Source organism: Lonchura striata, chromosome 5, assembly GCF_050655825.1.
Source record: "Lonchura striata isolate lonStrDom1 chromosome 5, ASM5065582v1, whole genome shotgun sequence".
Lineage (NCBI taxonomy): Eukaryota > Metazoa > Chordata > Aves > Passeriformes > Estrildidae > Lonchura > Lonchura striata.
In genome coordinates, this window is record NC_140707.1 from 9,116,845 (window position 1) to 9,143,457 (window position 26,613).

A 26,613-nucleotide genomic window follows, 5' to 3' on the forward strand; every position below is an offset into this window, starting at 1 on the left:
AGGAACAAGACAAGTCACCTGTCCTGTCCACATCCTCTTCCACCGTTGGTGGTAGGCGCAGAGATTTCACAAGCTCGTGGAAGGTGCTGGCCCTTCCTAACCCCCACCCCACCCCGGGACCCCGTCCCAATGAGGGCCCCCCCCCTGTCCCCCAGCCCGACCCCCAGTGTGATGTCGGGAAAGCCGCACCCCGGCAGTGTCGGGCCGTGTATTGGACTGCAATGGGGGGACCCGCAGAGCGGCTCCGGCCCCGTGTGGGGACCCCAGCGAGGGCGGGGGGCGCCGGCTCCGGCCCTCTGGGCTTTATTCTGCGGCGCCCCGAGCCCCGCGGCTGCGAGGAAAGAAGGAAAAGGGGAACGGGGAACGAGAACAGGGGAGCAGAGCGGCAGTCGAGGGGAAGGGGACGAGGACAGGGGGCCGGTGGGGAGAGGTTGGGGTGTGCAGGGCAGGTGGGGAGGGCGCTGGGGGGAAGGCAGGGTGAAGGAAGGAAAGGAAGGATGGAAGGCAGGTTTGGGGAAGGAGGCGGAATGTGGGGAGAGGGGAAGGTATCATGGAAAGGCGGCCGGAGGAGCCGGGGGGAGAAGGGGAGCAGGGAGAGGGGGCACGGGGGAGTCTGGCTGGGGAGGGAAGGAAGAGGGACAGGATGGAGGGATAGGGAAGGGTTGGGGTAGTAGGGGAACAGAGAGGGAAGGGAGTGTAGGGGGGAACCGCCCAGGAGGGAGGGGAGATGCCTTGGGGGGAGTGTATAGGGGCTGGGGAGGAAGGGGAGAGTAGATACGAAAGGTATAGAAAAAAATAGAAAATAAAAGAAACGTAGAAGAAAATGAATACAGAAAAAAAAGACACAAGGCCCAGCCGGCCTCAGCCCCGAGCGTCGATCAACAAATGGCTCTGCCGGCCCCTTCCCTCTGTTTAAATGCCCCCGGCCCGGCCCCGCGCACCTGTGCGCGCACCTGTGCTGGCTCTGTTCCCCCGCCCGTAAATGGCGGCGGCTCCGCGCCCGCCCCGTGTTCTGTGTGGATGCTCGGACGGACTGCGGCGGGACCGGCGCTCGGAGCTCCGTGCGGGGATCGGATCGGGGCAGCTCCCGGCCTGCGCGGCGTCCGAGGCGCTCAGCTGAGATCGGGATCGGGATTTGGGTCCTGGGCCCGCCGGTGTCTGCTGGGGGAGCCGGGCAGAGCCGCTCCTTCCTCGGCGGGCAGGGAGGGGGTGCCGGGGCCGGCGGATCGAGGCGGGGTCGGGGCTGGGATCCGGACCGGCAGCGCCGCGGCCGGGAGGAGCCGCTCCGGGACGGGCGCCGCCGCTCCAGCTGCGGCCGGCCCGGGGCTCGGGTCCCGCCGGGGCTCGGGTCCCGTTCTCGCTGTGGCCGCGGGGAGCCGGGGCTGCGTCGGGGCCGGGACCCCATCGGCACCGCCGCTCCCGCAGCGCCGCCTCCGGCCCCGCGGGCGGACACGGAGCCGCCCCGCAGCCCCCGCGGGATGCCGAGCCCCCCCGCCCCGGTAGCCCCGTGGCCACCGCGCTCCCCTGCGAGCAGCAGCGCCCGCCTCCCCCGACCCGTGTCCGCATCCCCGGGGGAGCCCCGCCGGACGAGCGGGGCTGCGGCGCCGCGGCCGGGAGCGGCCGCTCCGCCGGGGCCGCTGCTCCCGCTCCGGCTGTGCCCGGTGCGGGGCTGGAGGCGCCGGAGCCCCCGAAGGGCAGAGAGCACCTCCTGTCCTTGGCTCTGCAGGGCGGGAGCTGCCGTGCCCTGCCCGTGGCTCGCAGCGTGCCGAACGCACGTCCCGGCACGGGCACCGGCGCACGGGACAGCGCTGGCACGGACACGGCTGAAAGGCTGCCCGCGGCTCCTCGGCCAGGGGCTGCTCCCCACAGGCACGCAGGGATGCTTCAGCCCGGACAGCCGACAGCGACAGCCGACAGGGACCCCAGGGAACGGCTGGCATTACCTGGGAATGGAGGCACGGGCCGTTTGCAGAGGGGCTCTGACAGCAATCCCTGTTGCCGACCTCCCCGAGCTCCCACACAGCTGCCAGGTATGTTCCAGCCACCCCAAATCTCCTCCCTCTTTTCCAGCCTAAGGCCATCATCCACCAGCAGCATTTGAGCCAATGCAATCTTCCCTCACAGATATTAAATGCCAAGCAATAGGCCTCGGAGATGCCTTGAAATCAGAGGTTCGAGTGGGCTGATGTTTAGAAATTTCCAGCTGGAAGTGCAGAAGTCATGGAAAACTCACAGGTGGGTCCCACTGGAGGTGTGCTGCAGGCAGGGATGTACATCTTTTTCCTGAGGCTCCTGCTGCGGCTCTGAAAGGAGCTGAGCTTCTGGAGAGAGATGTTCTGCCTCAGCACAAGCCGGGAGCGCATCCAGCCACCGCCTTGTCCTGCTTTAAAACATCAACTTGAGCCTGAGCTCTGGGGGGTGAAATCAGCTGAATTCCAGGGAACTCTGTCAAGTGACCCCAGAGACATCCCTGGGGCTGGGGGATGAGGGTTTTGCATAGCAAGTCCTATAGAACAGAGACCTGTCCTTGTTCCACTGAGCTTCCCTGGAACCTCTGCTAGTTCCTGACACAGCTGGTGTTAAAGTGGCACCTCTGCATGGAAATTTCCACTCTCCATGAGGCACTGTCAGGTTATTCCAGCAGGAATTCAGCAGGGAATTTGGGGCTGTGGGTATAATTCATCTGAACTAGCAAAGCTGATACTGAACCCCAAATCTGGGCACCACACAGAGAATAATGTTTGTGCTAAAGCCCCTGGGCTGGGAAATTTCAGCAGCCATATGTACAGGATGATCTAAATCCCAGCAGCCAGCATCCCCCAGAGGGACAATCCAAGTGCCAGGGTGGGAGCTCGTGTCCTTCCCCTGCTGATGGTGGGACAAATTCCCCTCGGCACAGCTGGTGGGGTGGGAGCTGAGAGCAGGAGGGGCGGGAACAGGGATGGGAGATGAGGCTGCTGGAATGTCACCTGGAGCAGCTGAACATGTTCTGTCCCTGCAGGAGCCCAAAGCAGATCCCTCCTGGCTGGGCTGGATGGGAGATGATGCTGCTGGAATGTCAACTGGAGCAGCCAGGAGCCAAAGCAGATCCCTCCTGGCCGGGCTGGATGGGAGATGAGGCTGCTGGAGTGTCATTGGAGCAGCCAGGAGCCAAAGCAGATCCCTCCTGGCTGGGCTGGATGGGAGATGAGGCTGCTGGAATGTCACCTGGAGCAGCTGAACATGTTCTGTCCCTGCAGGAGCCAGGAGCCAAAGCAGATCCCTCCTGGCCGGGCTGGAGGGCAGCTGCTGGATCTGCTGTGGGGGGAAACTCCCTGCCCCTGCCAGGAGCGCTGGCTCTGCTCTTCCTCCAGCTCCTGAGCAGTGTCAGGGCTACCGAGAGGGAGTTCAAACCCAAAAAATCCCCACAGCCCACGGAGTGAATGATCCCAGCAGAGAAATGCAGCGCTGTAATGAAAAACTTACAGCTCTGTTAAAAAGACTGTGACAACACTGCAATGGGATTCCAAGGAACCTTCTGATTTGCTCTTGGATTGCTCTTGGTTCTGTTTTTATGTGTTTTTAATCCCTCAACAGGCAGCTTGTAGAATTTATTCTGGGACTTAGAGGTTGAGCAGGGTTGGCTCAGGATTGACCTTCACCTCTGGTGCCGCTTTGCGCAAACACAACGTGGCCGGGCTGGGTGAACTCGTGACCTCAGCTTTCCCCTCCAAAATGTCCCTCGCTTATTTCCCTGGGGTGAGCTGGGATTTTGGCCCAGACTGTCACTCCTCACCTCCCCGTGCCCGCGCGGTGTCCGTTGTGTTCCCCACGGTGCCCTGGGGACACCGGCGGGTCCCTTTGCCTTTCTCCTGCCCCTTTCCAGCCCGAGGCTCCTCTGCCCTCGTCCCACACACAGCACAGGGGCACCGAAGGGGAAAGGCTCCAGAAAACATTTCTGCGATTCCTCAGCAATTCTTTCAATTCCCCGGGGAGAGGAGCGTGAACTCACAGCCACCGAGGCCTGACGGGTTCCTGCAGCGAGAGCGTGTCCGCAGAGGTGAGTGCGGCACCCGAAAGGAAGAAGCGCGGGAGACAAACGTGATTTCTTTTGCTTCAAAGTTATTGCAAGTTCTTAAAGCCCGACCAACTTTTGCTCTTGCTTTTGGTCGGGTGGAGCAGGAGCAGTGGGCAGAGGTGGTGCCATTGATGCGGACGTGCCCGATGCTTTCTGGGGCAGAAAAGGGAGATTAAGCTCGCCTTACGTCAAGTAGGTATTTAAAAAGATTTATAGCTCTTTAAACATAACACCCTTTAATTACCATAGTGTTTCTTTCATGATTTTAACTAATTCTGAGTGTATTTTATAAAACTTAAAATAACACATCCTGCCTAACAGACTCGTAAACCATTAGACAAAGAGCCCTGACGCCTGTCTCACACTTAACACATCTAACAGGAGACCCTCCCCATAACCAAACAAAACATCAAAATAACGTACCAAAAGTAGTCCTTGCTAACATTAAAAATACAACTCAACCCTATCCATAAACCCCCAATTTTATTTCCTCCAACACAAAATACTCTTCAAATTCTAAATCAAAAACTCTTAAAAAAAACCAATAAAAGCCATCAAAACATACTTCAAATATAGAAAAGCCTAAACATATAAATATTTGTCAAAGCCCACAAAAAATATAAAACAATCTAATCAATATCCTATATTAAAAAACTATACAAATTAGTACCATTTGTAATGTAATATAAATAAAAATCTTTTATTAAGAAACATATCTCCCAATAAATAAAACAACCCTGTAAAGACGTAATAATCATAAATCTAAAATTTCTCCAAAACCAAAAGACTTAAAAAACCTTCAATATTTATACATAATAAAAATAACAGAAATAATAAGAATATGTTAAGTCTTTATAAAATCAAACAAAATTAAATGTCAATACATTTAAATAAATACATTAAGTTTCTTTTTATCACTTTAATGTTCTATTAAAATTAAGTTTATTATTCCTTACTATGAAAATTCATTCAGTCTAAATTTAAATGTTATTTAATATAACTTATCCTAAATTTTATTAAAAATCATTTATCTAAACTATAAAGTATATGGTTAATTTTCTTAAAAAAATAAAACAACTCCAATTAAAACAACTAAAATAAAACACTAACAAACACCTATTCAGAAGTAAAAGAAACACAGTTTATTGTATCATCAATTTCATCGAAAATTCTGTTCTTCATCACAATCTACTATTTTTATCTTTTATAAATAACACCAAAAATTAGTAATTGCTATTAATATCACACTATTTTACAATTTTTACTTTATTTCCTTAATATGTAAATATTTTTAAGTTATCCTAACTTCTTCAAACTCCTACTATACAATTATATAATACAAGTATATTAATTTTTATAATAAACATTATTTATAAAATATTATCATAATGTTTACAACCAACTTTCATAGACTTTATTATCTCTTTATATAATTATCTAAGAAACACATACAATTTCTAAATCCTACTTTTTTTCTCTATTTATACATCTCTTAAACCAAGTTAACTAATCTCTACACTAACTCTATAATTTAACCTAATGTTATCTCACACTTTCAAATATTTTCAAAATTCAAAAAAAAAAAGAAAAATGCCTCCTCCAAACTGTTCATCTTATCACTTTCCTCAGTTATTATTGCAAAATCACTTGAATAAAAAATCCAACTACAACATTAATTTATTTTTCTGTTTCACACTAAGTAATCAGTCTCTCATACATTTCTTCCACCTTCACACTCTCAATATTCAAATCCAAATTCACAATCCTGTCCATAACCACTTTCAAATCTTAAAAAAAAGTTTATTATATTCAAAGCATCTCTATTCTAAAAAAATTTTTAAAAAATCCAATTATTTAATAATGTAATTCATCTTTAATCCTAACATTTTTGCTCTTAATATATTGTTATATAATGTTTTTAAAAACAGTAGTTAAGTAACATCCACTGATTAAAATTTAAACTATAACCAAACCCTAACTCTACCTAAATAAATTAATTAGCAACAAACCCAAGTGTCTTCTACATCAAAAATAAAATTCAAGTAATTTTAACTTAACAACTTTATCAGTATAACAAATTTATTTTTAAAATAAACTTAAAAACTCATTATCCACACATAATTATCCAACTCTCCACTAATTTAACATTTATCAACTATTATAAACTCTAAAATAATGTACAATCTTTTAATACTTACTAATTATATAATTTCACCTATGTTACTAATTATAGATATTATCTAAGTAAATCCTAATTATTATCAATTTCTTCTTCACTACATAAGTTATTATAATTTTTTAGTTATAGGTATGAAGAAATATAAGAGTAAAATAATGTATCTCGCAAATCTCTTGCCAATTTTATAAAATAAAATGTAACAATACTTTATTTCTCATATGAAAACATAGTTTACTAATATCTCAACAAGTACAAAAACCCAAGTAAATTTCAATAGGAAACATAAAACCAGATCACACAAAAAACACACCCACCACTCCACAAATAAAAAAAACCAATGTAAATACAAACATAAATTACTCTATATAAATACAGATGTAAAGTACACAAATGTAAAATACACAAGAATTGCAACTTACACATAACATCTTGTACGACACCCACAGAAAACTATAAGCTTTATGTTTCTTTATAAATATAAAAATCAATATTATAAATATCTTATTTAATAACTTAGAAATTATAAAATTCTATCAAGTATTATACTTCTACTCTATTTACTTTATTTACTTTTAATTATATCACTTTACCAATTAACCAACCTAAACCAAACATTTAAGTAACTTTAACTAAAGTTTCAAGTTTAAATACTTTGTATTTATCTATCACTACTCAAAAAAAAAATCCATTTTTTACTTACTTACTTAATATACCAATAAAAAACATTACAAATAATCCATATAATTTAAAAAACTCTTACATTATTAATTCAATATAAAAATAATTACCAATTTAAAACAAAGTCGTTTATCCATCAATAGTAATCAAAATATAGAAGTAATTTTAAGCCTTGAAACTTAAAATAAAAATGGTAGCATCACTTTTTATACCACCTATTACTTCCACAACACTAAAACAATTAAATCAATTTAAATATTACCTAAATAAACAATCTAATTCTACATCCCTTACACTAAATAACTTTTTAACAAATATCAAAAATATTAAACACGCAGTTTTACAAAAAAAAGCAATAAATTTTCTTTTATTAACACACAAACATAAATATAAGCATTTTAATAAAATGCATAAATTTATCTAACCACACAAAATCTACTTATAAAATTGTACAACTTTAAGAAATATCAAAAATAAGAATAACTACTAAAACATAACGATTTAATAAATAAAATTTAACACCATAATTAAAAACACTTTTAACAAAATTATACATTTTAATTATTATAATAATAATGATAACATCTTATTTATGTTAATATATGCAACAAATGCTTAACAAATCCATTAATGATTTTTTTTTTTAATATAGAGGGAGAGGGGAGACGTGGGAACGGGAAAACCAGAAACTCCCACGGACACTGAAAGATTTGATCTGCAGCCTCGGGAGAAGCTGGGATTGATGTGCAAGTACAAGACGCGGGCATTAAGCAGGAAAAGAATGAAATAAAAGACAATCCCTTCTGTTTCTGTGGCTGTCAGTGAGAGCCTGCCCCGGCTGAGCGAGAGAGAAACCGCGTGGGCACGATGGGGAAGGGCTGGCAGGGCAGGGCTGGGGCTGTGTGGGCTGAACGGAGAGTTTGCACCTTCTGACAGGAGGCGTTGAGCAAAAGTCCCCTCGGTGCAGCGGAGCCGAGCGAAGGCGCTGGGCTGGAAAAGCCAAATAAAGGCCGGGGTCAGAAATTCCGGCTGCCTCGGAACAAAGAGCCGTGAGCGCTCCTGAGCCCCGGCAGCTGCTCGCTCTGTGAACCCCCACGCGCCGGGGCTGGGTTTGCCTGAGCCCCGAGTGCCCCCGGCCCAAGAGCAGCCCCGGCCCTTCCCTGCTGAGCGCGCAGCGATCGCAAAGGAAAAAAGGAAACTCTGGCCGGCAGGGCTCTCTCTGCGTGGGTTAGGGCAGGGCCCTGCGGGGAGCAGGGCGCTCCAGCACGGACAGCCCGGATCCAGAGCAGCTCCAGGGCTGAGCAGCGGGCTGGGGACAGCTGGGGACAGCCGTGAGCAGAGCCCGTCAGCCTCCCTCCGGGGCTGGGACTGCCTTGAGCACACAGCTCCTGCCAGGTGTGGCACCTACAGACCTCAGACTCCTCGCCACAAACGAGTTTTGATCTCGCTCTCGGGGTGACCTGCACCTCCTCCCCAGAAACCACAGGAATTAGAATTTCGGGCCGCTTTTACAAACTTTACGTCAGCTTTGCAAATGCAAATCCCAGCGGGTCCCTGCTTCCCAGAGCGCCGGTCCTCAGCCATCTCCACTTCCCTGGAAAACTGCTCCAGCCCCAGGCTGTACCAAGGTGAGCACAAGTCTGGAGAGGTCAGAACCCTCACCTGGACCGCTGCACTCGGAGCGAGATCCAGCTACAAATGGAATTCCAGAAACAGCCTCCAAAATGTTCCATAATCACACCTTTAAAATGGCTCCACAGGGCAACAGCTCCGGTGCCAGAGCAGCACCTGCACGAGTCCTTGTGCCAGCCCTGGCGCCCTGAAAAACACAAGAAACCAACATCACACAGGCCTTGTTTGCAGAATTCCTGATCCAAACCTCACCTGTCCTGCCCAGCACTGAGGGAAATCTGACACAGTCTTCATACGTAACCTTTGCTGAGAGCAGCCATCACCCCAGTCCTCCAGCCTGGGCAAGATTTTGCAGTGAATGGACCCAACTTCTAACCCTGAACCTAAATTTCTGTCAGCTTTTGTTAGAAAGATACTGGAGAGTAAATTGTACAACAGATTTAAAACGTTGCGCAAGGAATAACCGGCCCAGACAAAACCAAACCACCCCCATCTCTGCTCCACCCCATTTCTCCCAGTTTTGGGAGAAATACTGATATAGTTTGTAAATACTCCCCTTCCCTGCAGCACCATCCATCCCTGCATGTCCCTGGAGAGGATTTACTCCATTTTTTGTGCCCAGCAGCAACTCTGCAGCCCAAATCTCACTCCTTGCAGACACGGCCTGAGCAGAGCTCAGGCAGCGTTCCCAGCAGCGGATGCAATTCCAAGTTCCCTGCATTGCTCACGGGGCACTCGCAGCAATCTCACCTCAGCCCAGACTCTGTGCTCAGAGGGAAGCGCAGCCCGATGGGACACAGCTCTGGCCCCATATTCCCCTTGTTCCTGCTGGCCTGGAAAGCCACAGATAAACCCCCTGCCCCTGCACCCTGAGCCCCAGGAGAGCTGGAGCTGAACCCAGATCCCGGCGCCCTGCACGGCTGCACTGACACGAACACAGGCTGAGCACTGCCAGCAGCGTTCCTCATTTTCCTCCCTCTGCTCCCAAATCCTGCCAGCCCTCCCCTGCAGTTCCTGCCCCAGCCCCAGCAGAGGCTGTCACCCAGCCCTGCAGCAGCTGGCAGAGCTGGGAATGCACCGAGAGCTCGGCTCCCCGGGCTCCGAGCCCCAGACCAGTCCTTGGGTGCACAACAATGCCCAGCCTGCCCCCCTGGGCACAGCCAAACACCACAACTCCAGCATCCCCAGGGAACTCTGGCATTTGCCCCTTCCCTGCTGCCCTTTCCCAGCACACAGGGGTAGGGCCGTGCTGCCAGAAATGGCATTCCTGAGGCAGTTAATCCCAGCAGAGAGGAAAAGAGGAACCCTGCATTCCTCTGTTTTACCCCACGGTGCGGGCAGGACCAGGAGCCCTCCAGTGCACACCCCTGGTGCTGAAGCCTCTTGGCTTTGGCTGCTTAAACACTGAAGCTTCTGGCAAAGATGGGAAGAGTTTAATGATTTCTCCTGTCCTGAAAGAGAGGAGGAAAAGAACATCAAGTCTACTGTGGAAGCCAAAGGATCCCAGCTTTCACACTTCTGTGGTGATTGCTCACTCTGGGGTTTTATCCATGAGAGGTGACACCAATTCAAATATAAAAGTGCCCTTTTCCAGCATTTTTATTCTAACATTTTCATTAAAAGGAAGATCATTTTTCTTATTGCATTCTTAGCCTAAATTTAACCATTTTTATGCCAGGCCTCACTTGTCAGTCATTCAATCCTTTACCACGGGACTTCATACAAAGGGAGGGACACCTGGGTGCTGTGTCACAAGAAATCCCAAAGAGAAATGTGTCCAAAACCTCACTGAGAAAGGTTTCAAGGTGCTTAGAAACGTGTCCAAAACCTCACAGAGAAAGGTTTCAAGGCACTCCAATGCAGACAGCTGCTCATGTCTTGTCAGGCCACACCAGTTCTGTCACATCCACCTGAGCGGCGCAGGTGAGGCAAAGGCTGCCCTTCCTCCCAGGGAACACTGTCTGAGACCACAAAGAGCCATCCTGGGTGAAAAGAACAAAATGAAAATGTTTTCTGGCAGAAAATGAGTGTCTTCTGGACAGATTTAGTAACACCACTTTCATATGATAAATACAGGCCATGCCTATCCTTCCAGGCCAGGTGAAACCAGGAAGGAGAACTACAGGAAAAGCAGGAAGACAGAGCCCCTTATTTGGATATATATAGAATGCCCCTGGTTTGGTGGTTTGCCTTTGCTCCTAAGCTTTGGCTTCACCCCCTCTCCAGAGCAGCAGTGAATTCCTCCAGGGTGAGGGGGAGTCTGGTCCCACTCCAGGATGTGTCCAGTAAAGGAGGGAAGTTATTTAGAGTAACTGACCAGTGTTTTTGTTACACACAAAAATCAAACCAAACAAACACTGAATAGGACTACACTGAGCTGCAACACAAAGTGTTCACAGCAGGCAGAGGCCAGAGGAGCACACAGGACCCAGAAGTACCATTTCACTTGGTTCTTCTGCTCACATGCATTTTAATTCTGCTTCGCTTCACAGCTGCTACTCTGCCAAGGCCATTTCCATTTTCAGAAGCCTGTGTTACGTGTAGCCGAGGCTGGACATCCTCACTTAGGATTTCCATGTCACACCTGGATTTGCCAGGAAGCACATGCACACATGTATGCCCATTTCTGTGATATGTCAGTCAGAAGTCATGCAACCCAGCAACTTGATCCTCTGCACCACTTAGAAATACATTAAAAAGCCAGGAAAAAAAACCCAACCAAGCAACAACCCACAAAAGAGAGAGCTTAGTGCAGCACCATATTAATGTTCTGCTCAGTGGTGGAGAGAAAGAAGGAGGAAAGCTGTTCTTCCAGCACTCCCAGTTCTGGACCAAGAAATGCCAATATTGCCCTCACCTGCAGCTTCCCTCCTTGCTTCAGCTGTGCCCTGACTGCTGAGGGACCAGAGGCACCACACAACCCAAAACTGCCAGCACTCACACCCACCACTGGTACGGACATCTTCATGTTCCACCTCTGGCCAAACAAACCCCAGGATGTTTCTGCTTTCCTGACAGACTTGGCAAACTTCATTGACACTTACCAAGGCAACAGAAGCCCTGTGTGGCTCTGGGGTCAGATCCCCTTTGGCACAAAAACCCGAGAGAAGATGGAGGGAAGACTCCAGCAGGAAACTGAACTCCCAGACAGGCAGTGAAGGCTGCTTCTGGCAGGCTCCTTCTGGCTTTTGGGGCACAGGAAAGGCTTTGAGACCGTCTGCATCCACGTGAAAACCCCACACTGAGCACTTGGTTTTAAAGATGTTACACTTAATGTTACAGACACAGAATTGCTCTGGGGTTTGGCATTTCCTGCACCCACACAAACACATTAAAAGAATTAAGTGCAGAGTCCTGAAGTTCAGTTATTCCAATTCTGTTTTGGTAGGGTCACTTGACATACCAAAACCCACAGCAACACTTAAAAAATGAAAAGCAACTTCCTCCCCACCCCTAACTTTCAGTTTTCCAGTTTAGGGGTCCTCTTAAGAGCAGGTTTTAGAAAAGAAGAAAAGCCCAAGACCTACCATCACCTAGTGCACCAACCACCTCTTCTCCACAGATTTTCATTACCCCTGATGGCTTTTCTAAGAAAATAAATTTGTATGTGTAAAAATCCATCCAGTAGGCAGATGTTTCTGAGCCCACACCTTGCAGGTAAAAGATCAGAGGAGAACCTTCACACAGCTCTGTCCTGTGGGACTGAGGGTGCCAGACCAGAGAGACTTAAATCAAGCTTGTGTCATATTTCCATCAATGGACACTGATGGGACTGAAAGCCCTGCCCCGGAATGTGGGAAATGGATTTGTAGAGAATTCTCAAAGCTTGACAGAAGGCTCACATAGTGTGCATAGTGTGCATCTGTATGCAGAATTTGAGATAAGAAATGCTGACTTAGAAATGCTATGGAATAGGACATTGAGAGAGATAAATCTTCCTCACACAACACACCAATTTATCAGATTATGCCCTGTTTTGACCCAGAAATAAGGCAACTGAGAAGTGTTTTCAAAAACTTTTATTCCATTTTCAGTCTCACATGAAGGGTGAGACAATACAGATTTTATAATTCACGCCATCACAATCAGAAGCCAAGTATTTCCTAATTACAATAAGCGTTTCTTGGCCTATCAGCTTTTGCTACACTATGCTGTAAATGCCTTAAAACCAAACATCTAAAATTACCCCTCATTAATCTTATTACAATGCATCTTTCATAGTTGTATTTCTCTAAAGTATCTAGTCTTATTTACAAACTCATCCTTTAACACTTGTTTCTAGTTCCATTTCTCTCTCAACAATGTCTGTCCTATTCCCTGGCATATCTCAAAATTTCCATTCAGATACATACTATGTAAAGCTCCTGTCAAACTCTGACAATTTTCTGCAAGTCCATTTCCCACAGCAGAACTGCTCCCAGCCCAGCACAGAACTGCAAGTGCTGTTGCAGGGCACAATGACTGAAGGAACACTGGAGCTGTGACATTAAAACCAGCAAAAGCAATTACTAGTAGAAAGAGATCCTCACCTGCTCCAAGAACTGAACCTCTGTGGCTCATCCTCACGGGGTGACCCTGCTCCAAGGAGGAATCTCCACGCAGCCCCCGAGACCTGGGGTCAGACCCTGCCCTACCAGCAGAAGAACAAGGGGTTAGTGAAGCTTTTTGGACACATTCTGTCCTCAGAGTGGTCTGACAAAACATCCGTCAATGTGGATCTTTAATAAAGGCAGCTTGTACCCATGCTTGCAACAGACTTTCGTGTGTTATTTCCTCAAAGTCTCTGTTTGAATGCATTTTGGAATTAAAAGTGTTTAAACAAGATTTAACCTGAGCTCTGCACCCTGCCGTGCTCCAAGCCCTGAGGAAGAGCTGGACATCCTCACACTCGCCCAAGCTGAGGCAGCTCTCACGTAGGGACAGAGCTGCTGCAGCATTTAACAACACTTAGAAATCACCCCTGCCTTGAGGGCGTCCAGAGCTGGGAGAAAGCCCTTCCCACCACCCTCTTGGATTTCCCTCCCTGCCCCTGGCTTTGCTTCCAGCTTGGGAAGGTTTGTCCTGGGGCCATTTCAGCAGCACGAAGGGCTTTTCCAACCTCAGGGGTTCCACGGGAGCCCAGTGACTGACCCAGCTGCGCACGCAGGCACACGGATCGATTATCCTGCCGTGAGCCAGAGCACTCCAGGGCATCCTTGGAACAGCTGCGGAGAGCGGGAAAAAGACACAGCTGCAGCACCGATCCCGCTCCCTGCTTTCCCAGAGGGGCAGGAACACCATTTCCTCCCGAGCCTGAGAGCTCCCAGGGAAATCCCTGTTAGGGTGGCACTGAAGGTGCCACATTTCTGGCACCCTTGCCCTAGAACCACGGCCCAGCAGGTTTCTGTGGGAGCGGGGATTGTTGCTGCAGCTCAGAAGCTGCACATCCCTAAAGCATTTCCTTAGGGACACGAAGCTCCCCGCGCGCATGTTGTAGTCCAGTTTGTAATTTCAGCGTCTTTCAAGAGAGTTTAAATCGCAATGAGGCGACTCGGTGCCAGCACAGCATTAGCTACGGGACATCGGGAGACTCACCAGACGACATTCTCGGCAGAGCCTCCATTCTCAGCGCTCCAGCTGCAGCGTTCGCATCTCTCACGGACTCCGAGCTCCGTTTCCAGGGCTCCCATCGGGAAACCGGCGGCCGCTCCCAGATGCAAACGCCCAGGGCACCGCCGATCCCAGCCCCTGCTCCTCTCCCCCCCGGACCCCCCTTCCTCCAGCCTTTACCCCTTTTAGAGCCACGGCCCCGCCCAGGACACAAACGGAGGCTCCCAGGTGCCTCCTGAGACCCAAATCATTCCAGGGGCATCAGGAAATCAAGAGAAATAAGCTCGTCCCTTCTGGGGTAATGAATTATCTTTTTCTCTATTCCCCCTTCTGTCTCCTGTTCCTGTTTCCTAAGGCAAAACACCTGGACCAGGTGGGGGTCAGGGGGAACATGTCAAGTCCAAAACCGAGCCAAACTGGTTTTCCCATCGGTTTCCATCAGGACTGTTCAGGTTTTCCCCCTGACCCTCGGCCGTACCACGGGAGCAGCTTCTCCGTGCGACCCCCGGGGGTGGCACAGGCACCCCATCCCGCTGCTCCCGGGAAGCAGAGCCCAGCCCGGCCACAGAACCGCGGCGCCGCAGCTGGGAGCGCGGCGCGGGCTTCATTCCCTGGCACACGGTCCCGGGGAGCCTGGAGCGCCGGGACAAACCCGTCCCGCTGAGCGGAGCGTTTATGGGGGAGGATGTTTCTGAGGGATCGCGCCCGTCCTCTCTTGCCGCCTGCCCTGCCCGCTGCGGCTGCGGCGGTGCTGCCGCCTCGCGGGCAGAGCGCGGCACTGCAGCCCGGGCGCGGCTGTCGCGGACTCGCCCGAGCTCCCCGTGAGGGCGGCAAAAAGGGCGGGAAAATCTCGGCTGTAAAAGAACAAGTTGCGTTTTCTGTCTCAGAGTTGTATTCTGGAGATATTACAAAGTGCTGCCCGTGCCGCCAGAGCTGCCTATGAGCTGAGAGGATCACAGCCTCCTGTCGTGGGTCCCACCCGGCTTGGAGAAAAGGTAACCAGAGGAGTACAGGAGAAATGGGAACAATTTTCCTGTCCACAGTAGAAGAATTCTGTGGATGAAAGCAAGGGTGACAGACATGGACACAGGGGCACCAAGGGCTGCCCTGGCAGAACTTGCTGAACTCTGAGGACTCCCTTGTGTTTTTGAAAACAGAATCAAGTTGCTTTCAGGTTGTGGTAGGCGGGATGATGGTGAAGGGCTTTGTGATTTGGAAATCACTGCCTTGAAAAAGCAAAATGACACCTTGTGCTGGTGTCTTTACCTTTTAAATGTCAAGCCCCCTCAGTTCCCATCCTGTCACAGGACCTGCTGCACAGGAGGTGGCACAGTGATGGATTTGAGCTGTCTAGAACATTATTTCTCCTCCCCTTGCCTCTCCCTCACAAAAAATCTCTTCTGCTAACATCGAATGCCCTGACAGGTTCAGGCAAGGGCACCAAAAGGGCACTAGAATATGGTCCCCTGTAGGAGATGGACCAGCTGCTGATGACGAGCTGCCTTTGAAATGTGCCTTTCAAATGCCTTTTAAATCCATTTTTTTCCTTTTTTTTTGGGCGGGGGGGGGGGGGGGGGGTTGTGTTTGCTTGTTTGGTTGGTTTGGTTAGTTTTTTAGGTTTCTGGAGAACAAGATAATAAATAAAATTCTTTCCTTACTCCATACTCTATGAGTAACAAATCTAGGAGACGAGAGAAGACAATAATCAATTCCAGGAGAATAGAAAACTTCTTCCTATTGAGCTTGTAAATGAATTTCTGTGTGTTTTGGTCACATTAATTGAACATATTCGGTAAGTCCTTTGTTTTGTTTTTTGTTTTAGTAGGTTTCCATTTCATCCTTTGTCCAGTTTGAACTTTATTAAGGCCAGGAGGCTTTCTTTATCTCTGCTAGATGGGCGGCTTTGACAGGAGGATTTAGGTGTTTGAATACATGGGGAATCAAGTAAAATGTGATGCCCAGTTGCTGTCAAGTCCTTGGTCCCTAATTCCTGGCCATTCTGACAGCAGGGATTAAGAGCTGTAGTGATGGATTGGCACTCATGGTGCTTGTGTTTTCCTTTGCCAGGACTAATGTAGATCTGGCCAAGCTGAGTGAGTTGTTCAGCACCCTCAGCTCTGTGCTGCAATACCGAGCTGTTGTTGTGGAGGCTTTTAGGGAGATGAGGCATTTCACAGTCAATGACAGCGTCCTCTCCAGCAGGGAGCTGCTGCTGCTGCACAAGTGGAGCCTTGTCAGCAAGAGCTGCAGCTGCAGGAGGACCTGCAGGCCCTGGTTCAGAAGGACCAAAACAAAGAATTGCTCAGTAAGTGCTGAAATACTTCAAGCAAGGCGTATTTTGTTGTAGCTGTTGCAGGCCAGCAGTTCAAATGAGGCAAACTTCTCTGTCAGTAGTACTAACACCTTCTGCCTGACTGATGTACCTTGGGGGAGGAGGAAAGGAAATGGAAAGGCATTTTTCAGATGTTCCTTGTGGTGATTTTGAACTTTAACACAATTTGGAAGCCTTGGAGAAACACAGTTGATGAAGGGAAAGAGCTTTAAAATGAAACTTAGTGGCAAATCTTGAGTCAGGCTTTGAAAAAGGGTATTTTTAATGAAATCTTAAGAGAAGAAGCAGTACCTGGAGGCTTTGTGCTCAAAGCTGTGAATGGGTTCTGAAAGAGATATATAAGTAAAAACAATAAATAAGTAAAGCAAGCAAAAATTAATAGTTGGTATCACTTGTGGTTACCAGTTTTAAAGAAAGGAAAAAAATTCAGGACTTGTGTGACTTCTCTTGTTCTCTTTGTGAACAAAAAGTGCAAGGAACTTGGAAGTGGGAGGTCTTAAAGCAGTGCTGTTTTCCTGCAGCAGCTGCTTTTGGTGCACATTAAATCTTCTGTGGGTTTGTTTAAATGTTCTGTATCATTAAGAAAGTGTCATATATTTAGGGTTTCTGTAAAAGCTTTAGCTTTTCTACAGTTTTTTCACACTTTAAAACTCCTCAGAAAGACGTGAAGTGGTTTGTGGAGTGATGCCTGTAACTTAGTGCATGTGTGGGTTGTGTTACTCCAGGCTTCAGGAGCTTCTCTCGTGCCCAGGCTGGGCGGTCCAGTTTGGAGCAGGGTTCCAGCCTGGAGACCCTGGGAGCTCCTGGAGCCCCTTTGAACAGCACAGGCTCCATCAGGCTGCTAAATGAGGCTGCTACTTGCCATAGTAACAACTGAATCAACACAGGAGAGCACCTTGCTTGCACAATTTTGTTCTAGGAAAATCCTTTGGAGTATCTGATGTTTGTTTTGATGGTGGTTATCTTCTTACAGAAAATATTAAAGACAAGAACAAACCTCAAGCCTCATCTCGTGTGTATTGTCATACTCGGAAAAAGAATGGCGTGGAAGAAGACGACGCTACTGCAGACGTGGAAATGTCTGAGCTGGAGAAATGCAGAGAACATCTGAATTCCATCCTTGCCCACTGGAACCCTGTTTTTCCACACACGGAGGGGAGACCCTCAGAGCTGGTGAACATGGGGGTGAGGCAGTGGCTGTCACCCGTGCATCCGTTCACGTTGTCACTGAGTGGCTGGTGAGGTTCCTGGCTGGGCAGAGCCCCCTCGGGGAGCAGGTCGTGTCACCAGCGCCGAGGTGGCTGTGGAACCGCGTCCTGCCACAGCCGATGGCCGTGTGGGAGATGCTCAGGGATGAGACGCTGAGGAACAGCCTCTTCAAACCTTGCACCCGGCTCTGCCGGGCCAGCAGCACCTCAGCTGGGCTCTCCAGGCAGCTCGGGGGGCTCAGTTCCATCGTGCTGCAGCTGATGGAGGAGCAGGGCCTGTCCAGCACCTTCCACGAGCTTGTGAAATCTCTGCGCCTACCACCAACGGTGGAAGAGGATGCGGACAGGACAGGTGACTTGTCTTGTTCCTATCACTCATGTTATGAGGCAGTGGTGGGAGCAACTAGGGAATTCCATGGCTTTTTAAATCCATTCAATCAGCTCTCCTGTATCCACCCAGGCTCGTGGCTTCCCAAAGCAGAAGCTGTGTCTTTGGTGGGACTGGAGTGGGCAGCATAGAGTGTGGTAACACGGTGAGGTTTTCTGACACTACAACACTACCACTCCCTCTAAGAAAACTTCCCTTTCAGGGACTGAAATGGAACAAAAGGTGTAAAAGAAATATAAATCCAAGAAGGGGAATAGTCTGCAAAAGAGCCCAGATCCACATGGGCCTGGATGCTGATCCCTATTGCTGGTCAGTGAGAGCATCTGACAGGTCAGATTTCCAGCTGCTTTATTTAACAGGAAACTGGTTTGTTCCTTCTTGTGAGTAGGATTTTCCAGATAGGAAAAGTTAGGGAACTCTTTTAAAACATAGTCCTGGAGGTACCAAGGAGCTTGGCTTGGTAATCCTGTGGAAAAATAGAAGCATATCTGTTCTGATTTTTCTCTCCTCTTTCTCCCACAGCTGTGTCTGTATTCCCGACTTCCATTTACCTTGGAGACATTTGGCTTGGAACACAGGAGCTGGATGTTACTTACCCATGTCATATTGATCTGCACTAGTGCAGATTATGAGTTACAGGGTGACTCAGACACTCGGAAACAAGGGGAAGAAACTGTTATGTCTCTTTGCAAAAAAATTTGGCTCCATCAGGGCATTAATTCAGGGGACAAACACTTCACCTTTAACGTTCTTCTCTGCTCCGTCCGCATCGCCATGAGAGCCTCGTGAGCTGTTCTCATATAGACCTACCTTGTTTGGTTAAAAAAATCTGTATTTTATTACTGGGTGCAAACTCAGGGGGAAGATTTGATTCAACATCTCTCAGTGGGACATAAAAGCTCCAATTTCCCTTTTCTTGAACAGTTTGAGAGACAATATTACTTATGTAATTTTTATGACAGGCATTTTTATCTTTTTGAAGAACCAAAAAGACTGTTTGTGCATGTGTCTCAGCAGCAGGCCCAGCACAGGCAGGCAGGTTTGGAATTTTCTTTGCTATGCTGCAGATGGATTCAAGACATCGTTCCTCTTTGTTTGACAGAAGGAAGACAAAAAAAAAATCTTACCAAAAGAGGATGTTTTCTTTCCTGACTATCAAGCAGCCAAATACCACCAGCTAGCTATCCATATTTTAAAATCAGCTGGAGAACTTGCATCCCAGAGACCTGGGGAGTGTCTGAAGAGAGCTCTGGCCAGCTCTGTTAGCTGTTAAGCACCCTGGAACAGCAGAGAGGAGGCTGGAAGAGTTCCAGTGCCCCAGTACCCAGAGACCCACCTGGTCAGGGCAGGTCACTTAGGCAGTGCTGCGACTGACCTGGGCCCAGGCAAAATCACAGAACTGGAGCTGAGATAAGACACAACTGAAAAAGTCTTTCAAAGGACAGGGAAGCTAATTCCAGACTCTGTGGGTTTGGACGAAGACAAGTGCAGTGACAGTGTCTGATATCATTTTCTGAGGGAGGTGTGATTGGAAGGATGAAGGCAGCTGCACATCTGTAATTTACTATGAGGGTGCTCATGCACCACATCCAAATACTGAATGGAGTTCCTCATGGTAAGAGATCTGTCTGGAGCCAGCAGGGAGCTCTGGGGCCCTGGATTGAGCCTCTCCAAGAGCAAGAAACAGGGATGAGGGATGAGACACGCAGATCTTCCAACTCTCTGGGCATCCAGCTTGGGTTTCTCTCCAACATTACACTGTCTGGTAGGAAGGTGATAGCCAGAAGAATTGTGTTGTGCGTGGCTATCAGAAATGCACAACCTCCAGTGAAGTGCATGGGACACCTGGAAGGAGCTGGTCCTGTCCTCTTTCCACTGTGTGAAGGTCCAGCCTTGGCCGGGAACCATCTCTGGCCACAAACCCTTATTTTTCTGTGTCATTTTGGATGTTAATGCACATCATTGAAGCAAATGTTAGTGCTCTGCATCCCAGCAGTGTGATCATCAGCTGCCTTGGCCGGCAGATGGGTTTGAAATCAGTGTTCCCATGCTCCAGACCTTTTGTCTGATTTCTGTGGGATCGTGCAGTGCTGACAAGAGGGACAGGGACATGGACACCTCAGTGCAGGGCTTGTACAGGCATCAGCCTTCCCCTCTCTCCCAAAGTCACCCACCGAGATGGGGCAGCCACAGCTCCTCTGGGCAATGTGTGCCAGAGCGTCCCCACCCTGGCAGGGAAGGATTTTCTCCCAATATCTGATGTGAGCCTACTGTCCTTCAGTGTGAGCCATTCCCCTGGTCCTGTCACTGCATCCCCTACAAAAAATCCTTTTCCATCTCTCTCACTGGCTCCTTTCAGGCACAGTTAGGTTACCCCAAAGCCTTCTCCTTTCCATACTGAACAATTCCAGTTCTCTCTGTCTTTCCTTGTACATGAGCTACTTCATTTCTCTAATCCTGGTGGACTCAGTCCAGCAGGTCTGTGCTCTTTTACTGTTGGGGAACCCAGGGCTGGATGCAGAGCCCCAGGTGGGATCTCCCCAGAGCAGAGCAGAGGGATAGGATCCCCTCTCCATGCTCTGCTCACCCTGCTTTGGCTGCAGCCCATACCCAGCTGCCTTTCTGGTCTGCCATTGCTCATTGCTAATGATTTTCCAAGATTTTGGTACCTTAAATTGATCCCAGCAATGATTCAGGATAAAGCCATGCCTCAAATCTTTAATCAAATATATATATATATATATATATATATATATATATATATATATATTTATATATATATATATATATATATTTATATTTATATTTATATTTATATTTATATTTATATATATAATTGCATAAAGTATATAATATTTGTATGAGGTATGTATCCAGGATAAAGCCATACCTTGAATCCTTCAATAATTACTCTGCCAGCTCTTTACACACTGCAAGAAGCTGCTCCTCAACCCCTCTCTCAGAGGGAGCCTGTCTGAAATAGCACAAATCAATAGCACAAATGGGCAGGAGAATGTTTTCACAGACATCACTAAGTGAAGGCTGTTTTTTTTTTCTATAAATGATCAAGTACAGTTGTAGATGAATGACCTTTAGCAACTAAAAATGGTGTTAATAATATCTACATCAATTCAATGTCTTAACTAAACCTCTAAGTCAGTATCTTCTATGTCAAGTTATAATTTCTGAAAGCAACTTAAAATGAAACCTCTCATTGTTAATGTAAAGCATTATATTTTTTTAAAGACAAGTTTCAGAGGAGAAGTAAAGAATCATATTATTAATTTGATGGAAACTTAGCTACTGTGACTGGAAGGAATTTTCTGACTAAAGGAAAATTTTTCAGTTAGGTCTAAAAGCATGCCCATTAATTATCTGCCATATTTTCAGAGACTACCAATAAAAATAATCAAAGAAAGCATATAATAAACAGATCAAGATAAATGGTGTAGAGAGCAAAATTAGGGTTTGAGGGTCTTTTAATGACACAAGAAAAAGAAAAGGTAGAAAACTTGAAAATTACTGATTTTGTATTAGTTGTTGCAATGGTCAATAATTTGATAAAAATCAGGCTGAAACTCTACAGTTGTGTAAACATCCATGGATTTGATAACAACATTGCTGTAAACCATTAAGATGCACATTTTGAGATTTAGACTCAAAGTCATTTTAATCTATTGGAGATTCACTGTGACCTAATGTCAATCACATTATCCATCTGCCTGCAGAAACAACCTTACAGCTTCTTCATTTGAAGCATCTAGTTCCAGATACTACCAACAAGCAGAAAACTGTTGGGATATCTATTCTTGATATAATTTATAAAATATTTTCAAAATTTTTTAATTCCACAGGACAGATAAAAATATTATAGAATGTGTTTCTGCATAAGTTTTAAATAAGATTTTCATTATATAAATAATAATATAAATACTATTCCAACTGATAAAATAATATTTCAACTAATATCCTATTATTAGTTGAAATATACAGTTTGAAGTTGTAAAAAACCAACTGGAGTAGATAGCAAATACACTTAAGCAGAAGAGTTTAGTTATTGCAGAAAAATTACTTCTCTTGCAAGGGAATTACATCATCATACAAGGTGACATGGAAATTAGCATTTCATCATGTGCTGCCATTTCTTCAGCAGGTTGCAAAAGACTACACATGAACAAATTTATATTACTAGATCCTTCTCTTTATATTTCAGAATAGGAAAGTATTTGAGGCATAATGGTACAGTTCAAAATATATTTTACTCTTGTGATTTGGTGTTCCGTAAGTCTCTCTCTCAAAGCTCTATTTAATGTATTTTAAAGATGGACAAAAAAATGAGTCAGCCTGTGAGCAACTGAACTGGAAGAAAAAACAGTGACAGCTACCTTGGGTGAACCAGCAGAAGTCATGTACATTCAACAATAGCTCTAAAAAGAATCCTCTGAAATGTCTACCCTCAAAAGCTTGATGAACCTTTCCAGCTTTCTTAGAAATAGCAACAAGAGTTTGTTATAAACCTTTCCTTGATTTATTCCAGTAAGCAGCAGAACAAGAAATCTTTGAGTACACAACCTCCCTAAAGACTGATTTTTAAAATTGTGTTATTTGATGCAGTTGACGATTTTCATTTACCACTCTATTGCAAACATCTTAGGTTTGCTAGTGTGAACACAATGGTTAAGTCTCCAATAAATCAACATCTCCAACAGCCCCTTACTATGAAAAATGGTGCAGGCTTTAGTTATGAGGGTCTATTTATTTTAATCACTATCTGCCACAGACTTGTGACTTTGTCAAAGAGTGACAGTCTCTTCAGGCTCTGCAACCGAAATCTAATGGAACACACAAGGGCAATTCAATGACTGAATCAGAACTCAGCTTCACTGCACAAAACCATCAGATCATTTTAGAAATATCACCTTCACTGCTTTAGTACATTGAATTTAGTAGTAGGCTGCCAAGTGTTGTTGACCTTGCAGCAAGCCTGTTGCGGCACCCACAGCTGCTTAGTTCAGAGAGGAACTGTGCACCTCCATGTCTTCCCAAAAAAGCTATTGTCTCAAAGAAGGTACATTGTAGGAATGTGCTCCCTGTTGACAGAGTAAAAAAGTTACTTTTTGTCTCCTTAAAAAGGACAAAAGCTTAGAAGTTTCTCTCTTCAATTTGATTAAAAGACACCTTAAATTTTCCTTAGAGACTTCACTTCAAACTTAAGGATAGTCAATTAGACAGAAGCTAAAAATTCTTGCTTAAACAATTCACTAGAAAAGAAGAGAACAAAAGAAGTAAATAACTCTTGTGAAGTGGTTTAGCAGCAGCAAGAACCTCTTGCCTTGGCTCAGTTTTCCTCTGTAAAGAGCTTTTGTATTTTGCCTTTTATTAAAAATTTTTGTTTTCCAACACTGTCACAAGAACCATCCTATTAACTTTATGCCACCTGAGGTAGCTAAGCTATCAAAGGTATAATGTTTGTCTATCAGAACTTATAAGACCTAGCTGGAATAGACAAATCATTAGTACATCATTAATCTGAGCAGGTGAACACAGTCATTGCTGTTACCAGCACACCCAGCATTTTTGATTCAAGTAACTCAACTGTTTTGCCCAAACTCCAGAGCCACTTCTAACAGCAAGGTGTCTTCATCCAGCGTAATTCACTAAAAATTCACTTCAGTGAGCTGACACAGAGTCGTGGCAATGTTGACCTCTGTAGAGCACTGCTGAGAAAGCACTTTCTGAAAACTGGAATTTTCTCCACAGCCACAGGAGCCTGCAATGTGAATTGGCAGTAATTTCAAAATGGCACAAATTACATATGTGGGTACCAAGGTGGTGGATGGGTAGCACCACAGGATTTACAAGTGGTTTATGTCATGGCATTCAGCACAGAATTTGAGATGTATCAACCTTCATAGTCTTGTCAGTCTAAGCCACAAATCCCAAAATTTTGCGGGTGGCAGGAAAATTTTCTAGTATAGGAATTCTAGGAATTTTTCTAGTTTACTTTATTGTTCACAAGAGAATACCTTTGTTGAACATAATCCTTCTCTTGAAGAGATTTACATTGCATTAGTGAGGGTTTCAAAAGGGTCTCTGTAGCCAGCATTTGGTTTAATGCTTGCTTTAACCTCTTAAACATGAGAAGGTGCAGAGTTGAGTACAGCAAATTCAGCTGAACAAATAGAATAAATACTAGAAAAAACTCCTGTTCAACTAGACAATTTCAGTTTAATATTTGGAAACTTAAACAAATTAAAGGTCAGTGACTATTCAATTTGGGAGCTAGGAGCCCACCCACTCTATTCCAAGAACAACTTAACCTTTCATATCATCTGGCCACTCTTCTGGTTGTATAAACCAATTGCTCTTTACTCTTGCAAAAAGGATTTCTAAACTTACTGGGAATTGAAATAATCAATCTTATTCACATGGCCATTGATTAAAAAGCCACTTGAATTTTCCTCTGTGGTATTTTTGTAGAATAAGGGCTTTTCACAATAATAAAGGATGTTAATTACAAAGTGGTGTTCAGCCAGTTTAATATTTGTTGCAGAAAAATGTAACTCAGCATTTTACACAAGAATGGGTCCTGTGATTTTTTGAAAATTTTACATTGTTTGGTATCTGGAAATTCTTAAAAAATTCTGCTAAATACAGTTTGCTTGCTTTAGAGTTTTCTAGGTTTGGGTGTGTTTGGGGTTTTGAGTTTTTTGGTTTGATTTTAATGCTGACTGATTTTATTTTCTTCCAAACAAGCAGTACTAGTAGTAGAAGTCTGATTCTACTCTAGTGACACTACTACTAGACACCACTACTACTTAATCAAAATCAGAAGGGGTTCCTCTTCAAATTTTGCTTATTTGCCTTTCACAGCACTGCAGATATTTTCCAGTAATACAAATTATTTTCCAGCTCAGTATTTTCCAAAGTAAATATGCTACAAGTAGCATCATTGCTCCTAGCCTGATATATTTTCTGCTGGTTTTCTTTTCTTTTTCAGATTGTTGCAAGGTCAGAAAACAGGTATTTTTCAGATATTTGATTAGATATTTTTTCCTTTCTTTTTTCTTCTTCCATAAGCATATCCAGTCTGGATTTAAAAAAAAAAATATTCAAGAAGCTTGAAACATGTCAAAATTGACTGAAAATAAATCTACATTATTCATTACAAAGTGCTTTCCTAACAGCTATGTTTAGATTTTCTGTTTAAAAAACCTGAGAAACAGAGGAAACATACTGAAAACGGATTTTAAAAGGATATTTCTGTTCTGACCAGTGTTGATAAGTAGTTCAGTTCAAACAAGCATTCTCTGTGAGAGCTAATAAAAGAGAAAATGGAAAGAGAAGGCATTTGAATGCACTTAAGGTAATTTCCCTTTCAACTTTGATCCACAGATGGAAAAATTAAGTCTAAATCTCATCTCAAAATCAACTTTAAATAAGAATGTATTTGCAATTTGGATACAAATTCTAAAATACTTTCTCATCACCAATTTAACCTCACAGCTTGATAGACTTTTCTATCCACAGATAAAGAATTAACACTGCTGGAGAGGGCTGGAAATTTGCCAGCACCCCAATAAATAGGTCAGGAAAAGATAGGAGGAGACAGAGCAGTGGTTGGTGGTTTAAAGAGTGATAATGGGAAAACATACATCCATGAGGAAGAGAAAGGCCTGATCCTTCCTTTGGGGTGTATCTTAAACTGTTAGCAATTCCCTCTGTTTCAAAATTGAATTTGCATGCTCTAATTGCTAGTTAAGTACATAGAATTGTACAGATCTCTTCAGATTGTTTCTCTGAATAATCTGATCAAGATGTTTTCTTCAAAATCAATATCATATTCAATTTACATCAATTTTACCAGTGCACAAGGTACTTAATGTTGGTGAAATGATTAATTTATTTCAGCTGTTACATGATTCCTTTCTTAGTTGTCCTTTGGTATCTAAATAATGTAATTCTTTAGGGGCTGATACTGTTCCAGCTTGCCAGAGAACTTCCATTGACATTAATGAGAGACAGATCTGTGAATTTATGACAGAATAGACTTAGCATGAAAATTGCTCATTTGGGATAAGTTGTCCTTATCTTTCAGTATTCTGGGCCTGCAGAAGCAGCTCTTTATTAATCAGTAATGCCAGCCCATTAAAATGTTACTATTTACCATGGCAGGGAGGTTTCCAACTGAAACCATTCTATGGTTTTGGGACTGTAAGAGTTTCATCCTTCAAAGCTGAATAAATTGTCATTTCATGTGATGGTGAAGAAACAGGAAAAAATGTCAATCTGTTCCTCACTCCACAGATCTTAGGGCTGATTTCTTCCATGGTAACAATCCCATAAAAGAGTATTCTATTTAATTTCAGTTTTGTACATAGCTTGCAAGATTTCTGGTTCTCTAAACAGAATAAACCTTCTAGTCACTAAATTACTGTGTATGCATGGAAAAAGGTTTGGAACTGAAATCCTATATATATTTATATGGAAATATATATTAAATAAATTATATATATATTTAATATATAATTATATATAAGTATAGGTATA

General features: G+C 45.1%; 2 protein-coding genes, 1 long non-coding RNA gene and 1 pseudogene across 5 annotated transcripts in view; 2 read left to right on the forward strand and 2 right to left on the reverse strand.

Annotated features, from left to right (window-relative positions):
- Positions 1 to 3,273, reverse strand: part of LOC146767224 (uncharacterized) — a 20,731-nt gene extending 17,458 nt beyond the window's left edge. Inside the window, exon 1 of the long non-coding RNA XR_014955277.1 lies at positions 1,944 to 3,273. This is a non-coding gene — a long non-coding RNA (uncharacterized LOC146767224). The remainder of the gene's footprint in view (positions 1 to 1,943) is intronic.
- Positions 411 to 7,722, forward strand: LOC146767225 (uncharacterized; annotated as a pseudogene). Its single transcript, XR_014955276.1, has 3 exons — positions 411 to 2,030; positions 2,125 to 2,235; positions 3,148 to 7,722. The product of XR_014955276.1 is annotated as an uncharacterized LOC146767225 (transcript).
- LOC146767226 (uncharacterized) lies at positions 5,177 to 15,685 on the reverse strand. Its single transcript, XM_085579565.1, has 6 exons — positions 14,121 to 15,685; positions 13,076 to 13,176; positions 11,591 to 11,731; positions 10,380 to 10,528; positions 8,577 to 9,997; positions 5,177 to 7,904 (listed from the first exon to the last, which is right to left on the reverse strand). The coding sequence occupies exons 1-4, from the start codon at positions 14,213 to 14,215 to the stop codon at positions 10,428 to 10,430; spliced, it is 438 nt and encodes a 145-aa protein (XP_085435691.1). The 5' UTR covers positions 14,216 to 15,685; the 3' UTR covers positions 5,177 to 7,904; positions 8,577 to 9,997; positions 10,380 to 10,427.
- A 5-nt stretch (positions 15,686 to 15,690) lies between these two features.
- On the forward strand, positions 15,691 to 20,814 carry LOC146767227 (nucleolar pre-ribosomal-associated protein 1-like). Of its 2 annotated transcripts, XM_085579564.1 has the most exons (3): positions 15,691 to 16,440; positions 17,441 to 18,027; positions 18,586 to 20,814. In XM_085579564.1, the coding sequence occupies exons 2-3, from the start codon at positions 17,562 to 17,564 to the stop codon at positions 18,681 to 18,683; spliced, it is 564 nt and encodes a 187-aa protein (XP_085435690.1). In that variant the 5' UTR covers positions 15,691 to 16,440; positions 17,441 to 17,561; the 3' UTR covers positions 18,684 to 20,814. The 2 variants fall into 2 exon arrangements, with proteins under 2 accessions (XP_085435690.1, XP_085435689.1); XM_085579563.1 differs by having other exon boundaries at positions 15,691 to 18,027.
- Positions 20,815 to 26,613: the final 5,799 nt, after the last annotated feature.

Excerpts from the sequence above, each read along its gene's own strand:
- LOC146767226 (XM_085579565.1), bottom strand. The coding sequence starts at position 14,215 with ATGGGAGCCCTGGAAACGGAGCTCGGAGTCCGTGAGAGATGCGAACGC. Across the intron at positions 13,177-14,120 it reads TCTGCCGAGAATGTCGTCTG|GGCAGGGTCTGACCCCAGGT; the intron begins GTGAGTCTCCCG and ends TTCTGCTGGTAG. Across the intron at positions 11,732-13,075 it reads AGGTTCAGTTCTTGGAGCAG|CCAGAAGGAGCCTGCCAGAA; the intron begins GTGAGGATCTCT and ends GTGCCCCAAAAG.
- LOC146767227 (XM_085579563.1), top strand. The coding sequence starts at position 17,562 with ATGCAGAGAACATCTGAATTCCATCCTTGCCCACTGGAACCCTGTTTT. Across the intron at positions 18,028-18,585 it reads AGAGGATGCGGACAGGACAG|CTGTGTCTGTATTCCCGACT; the intron begins GTGACTTGTCTT and ends TTTCTCCCACAG.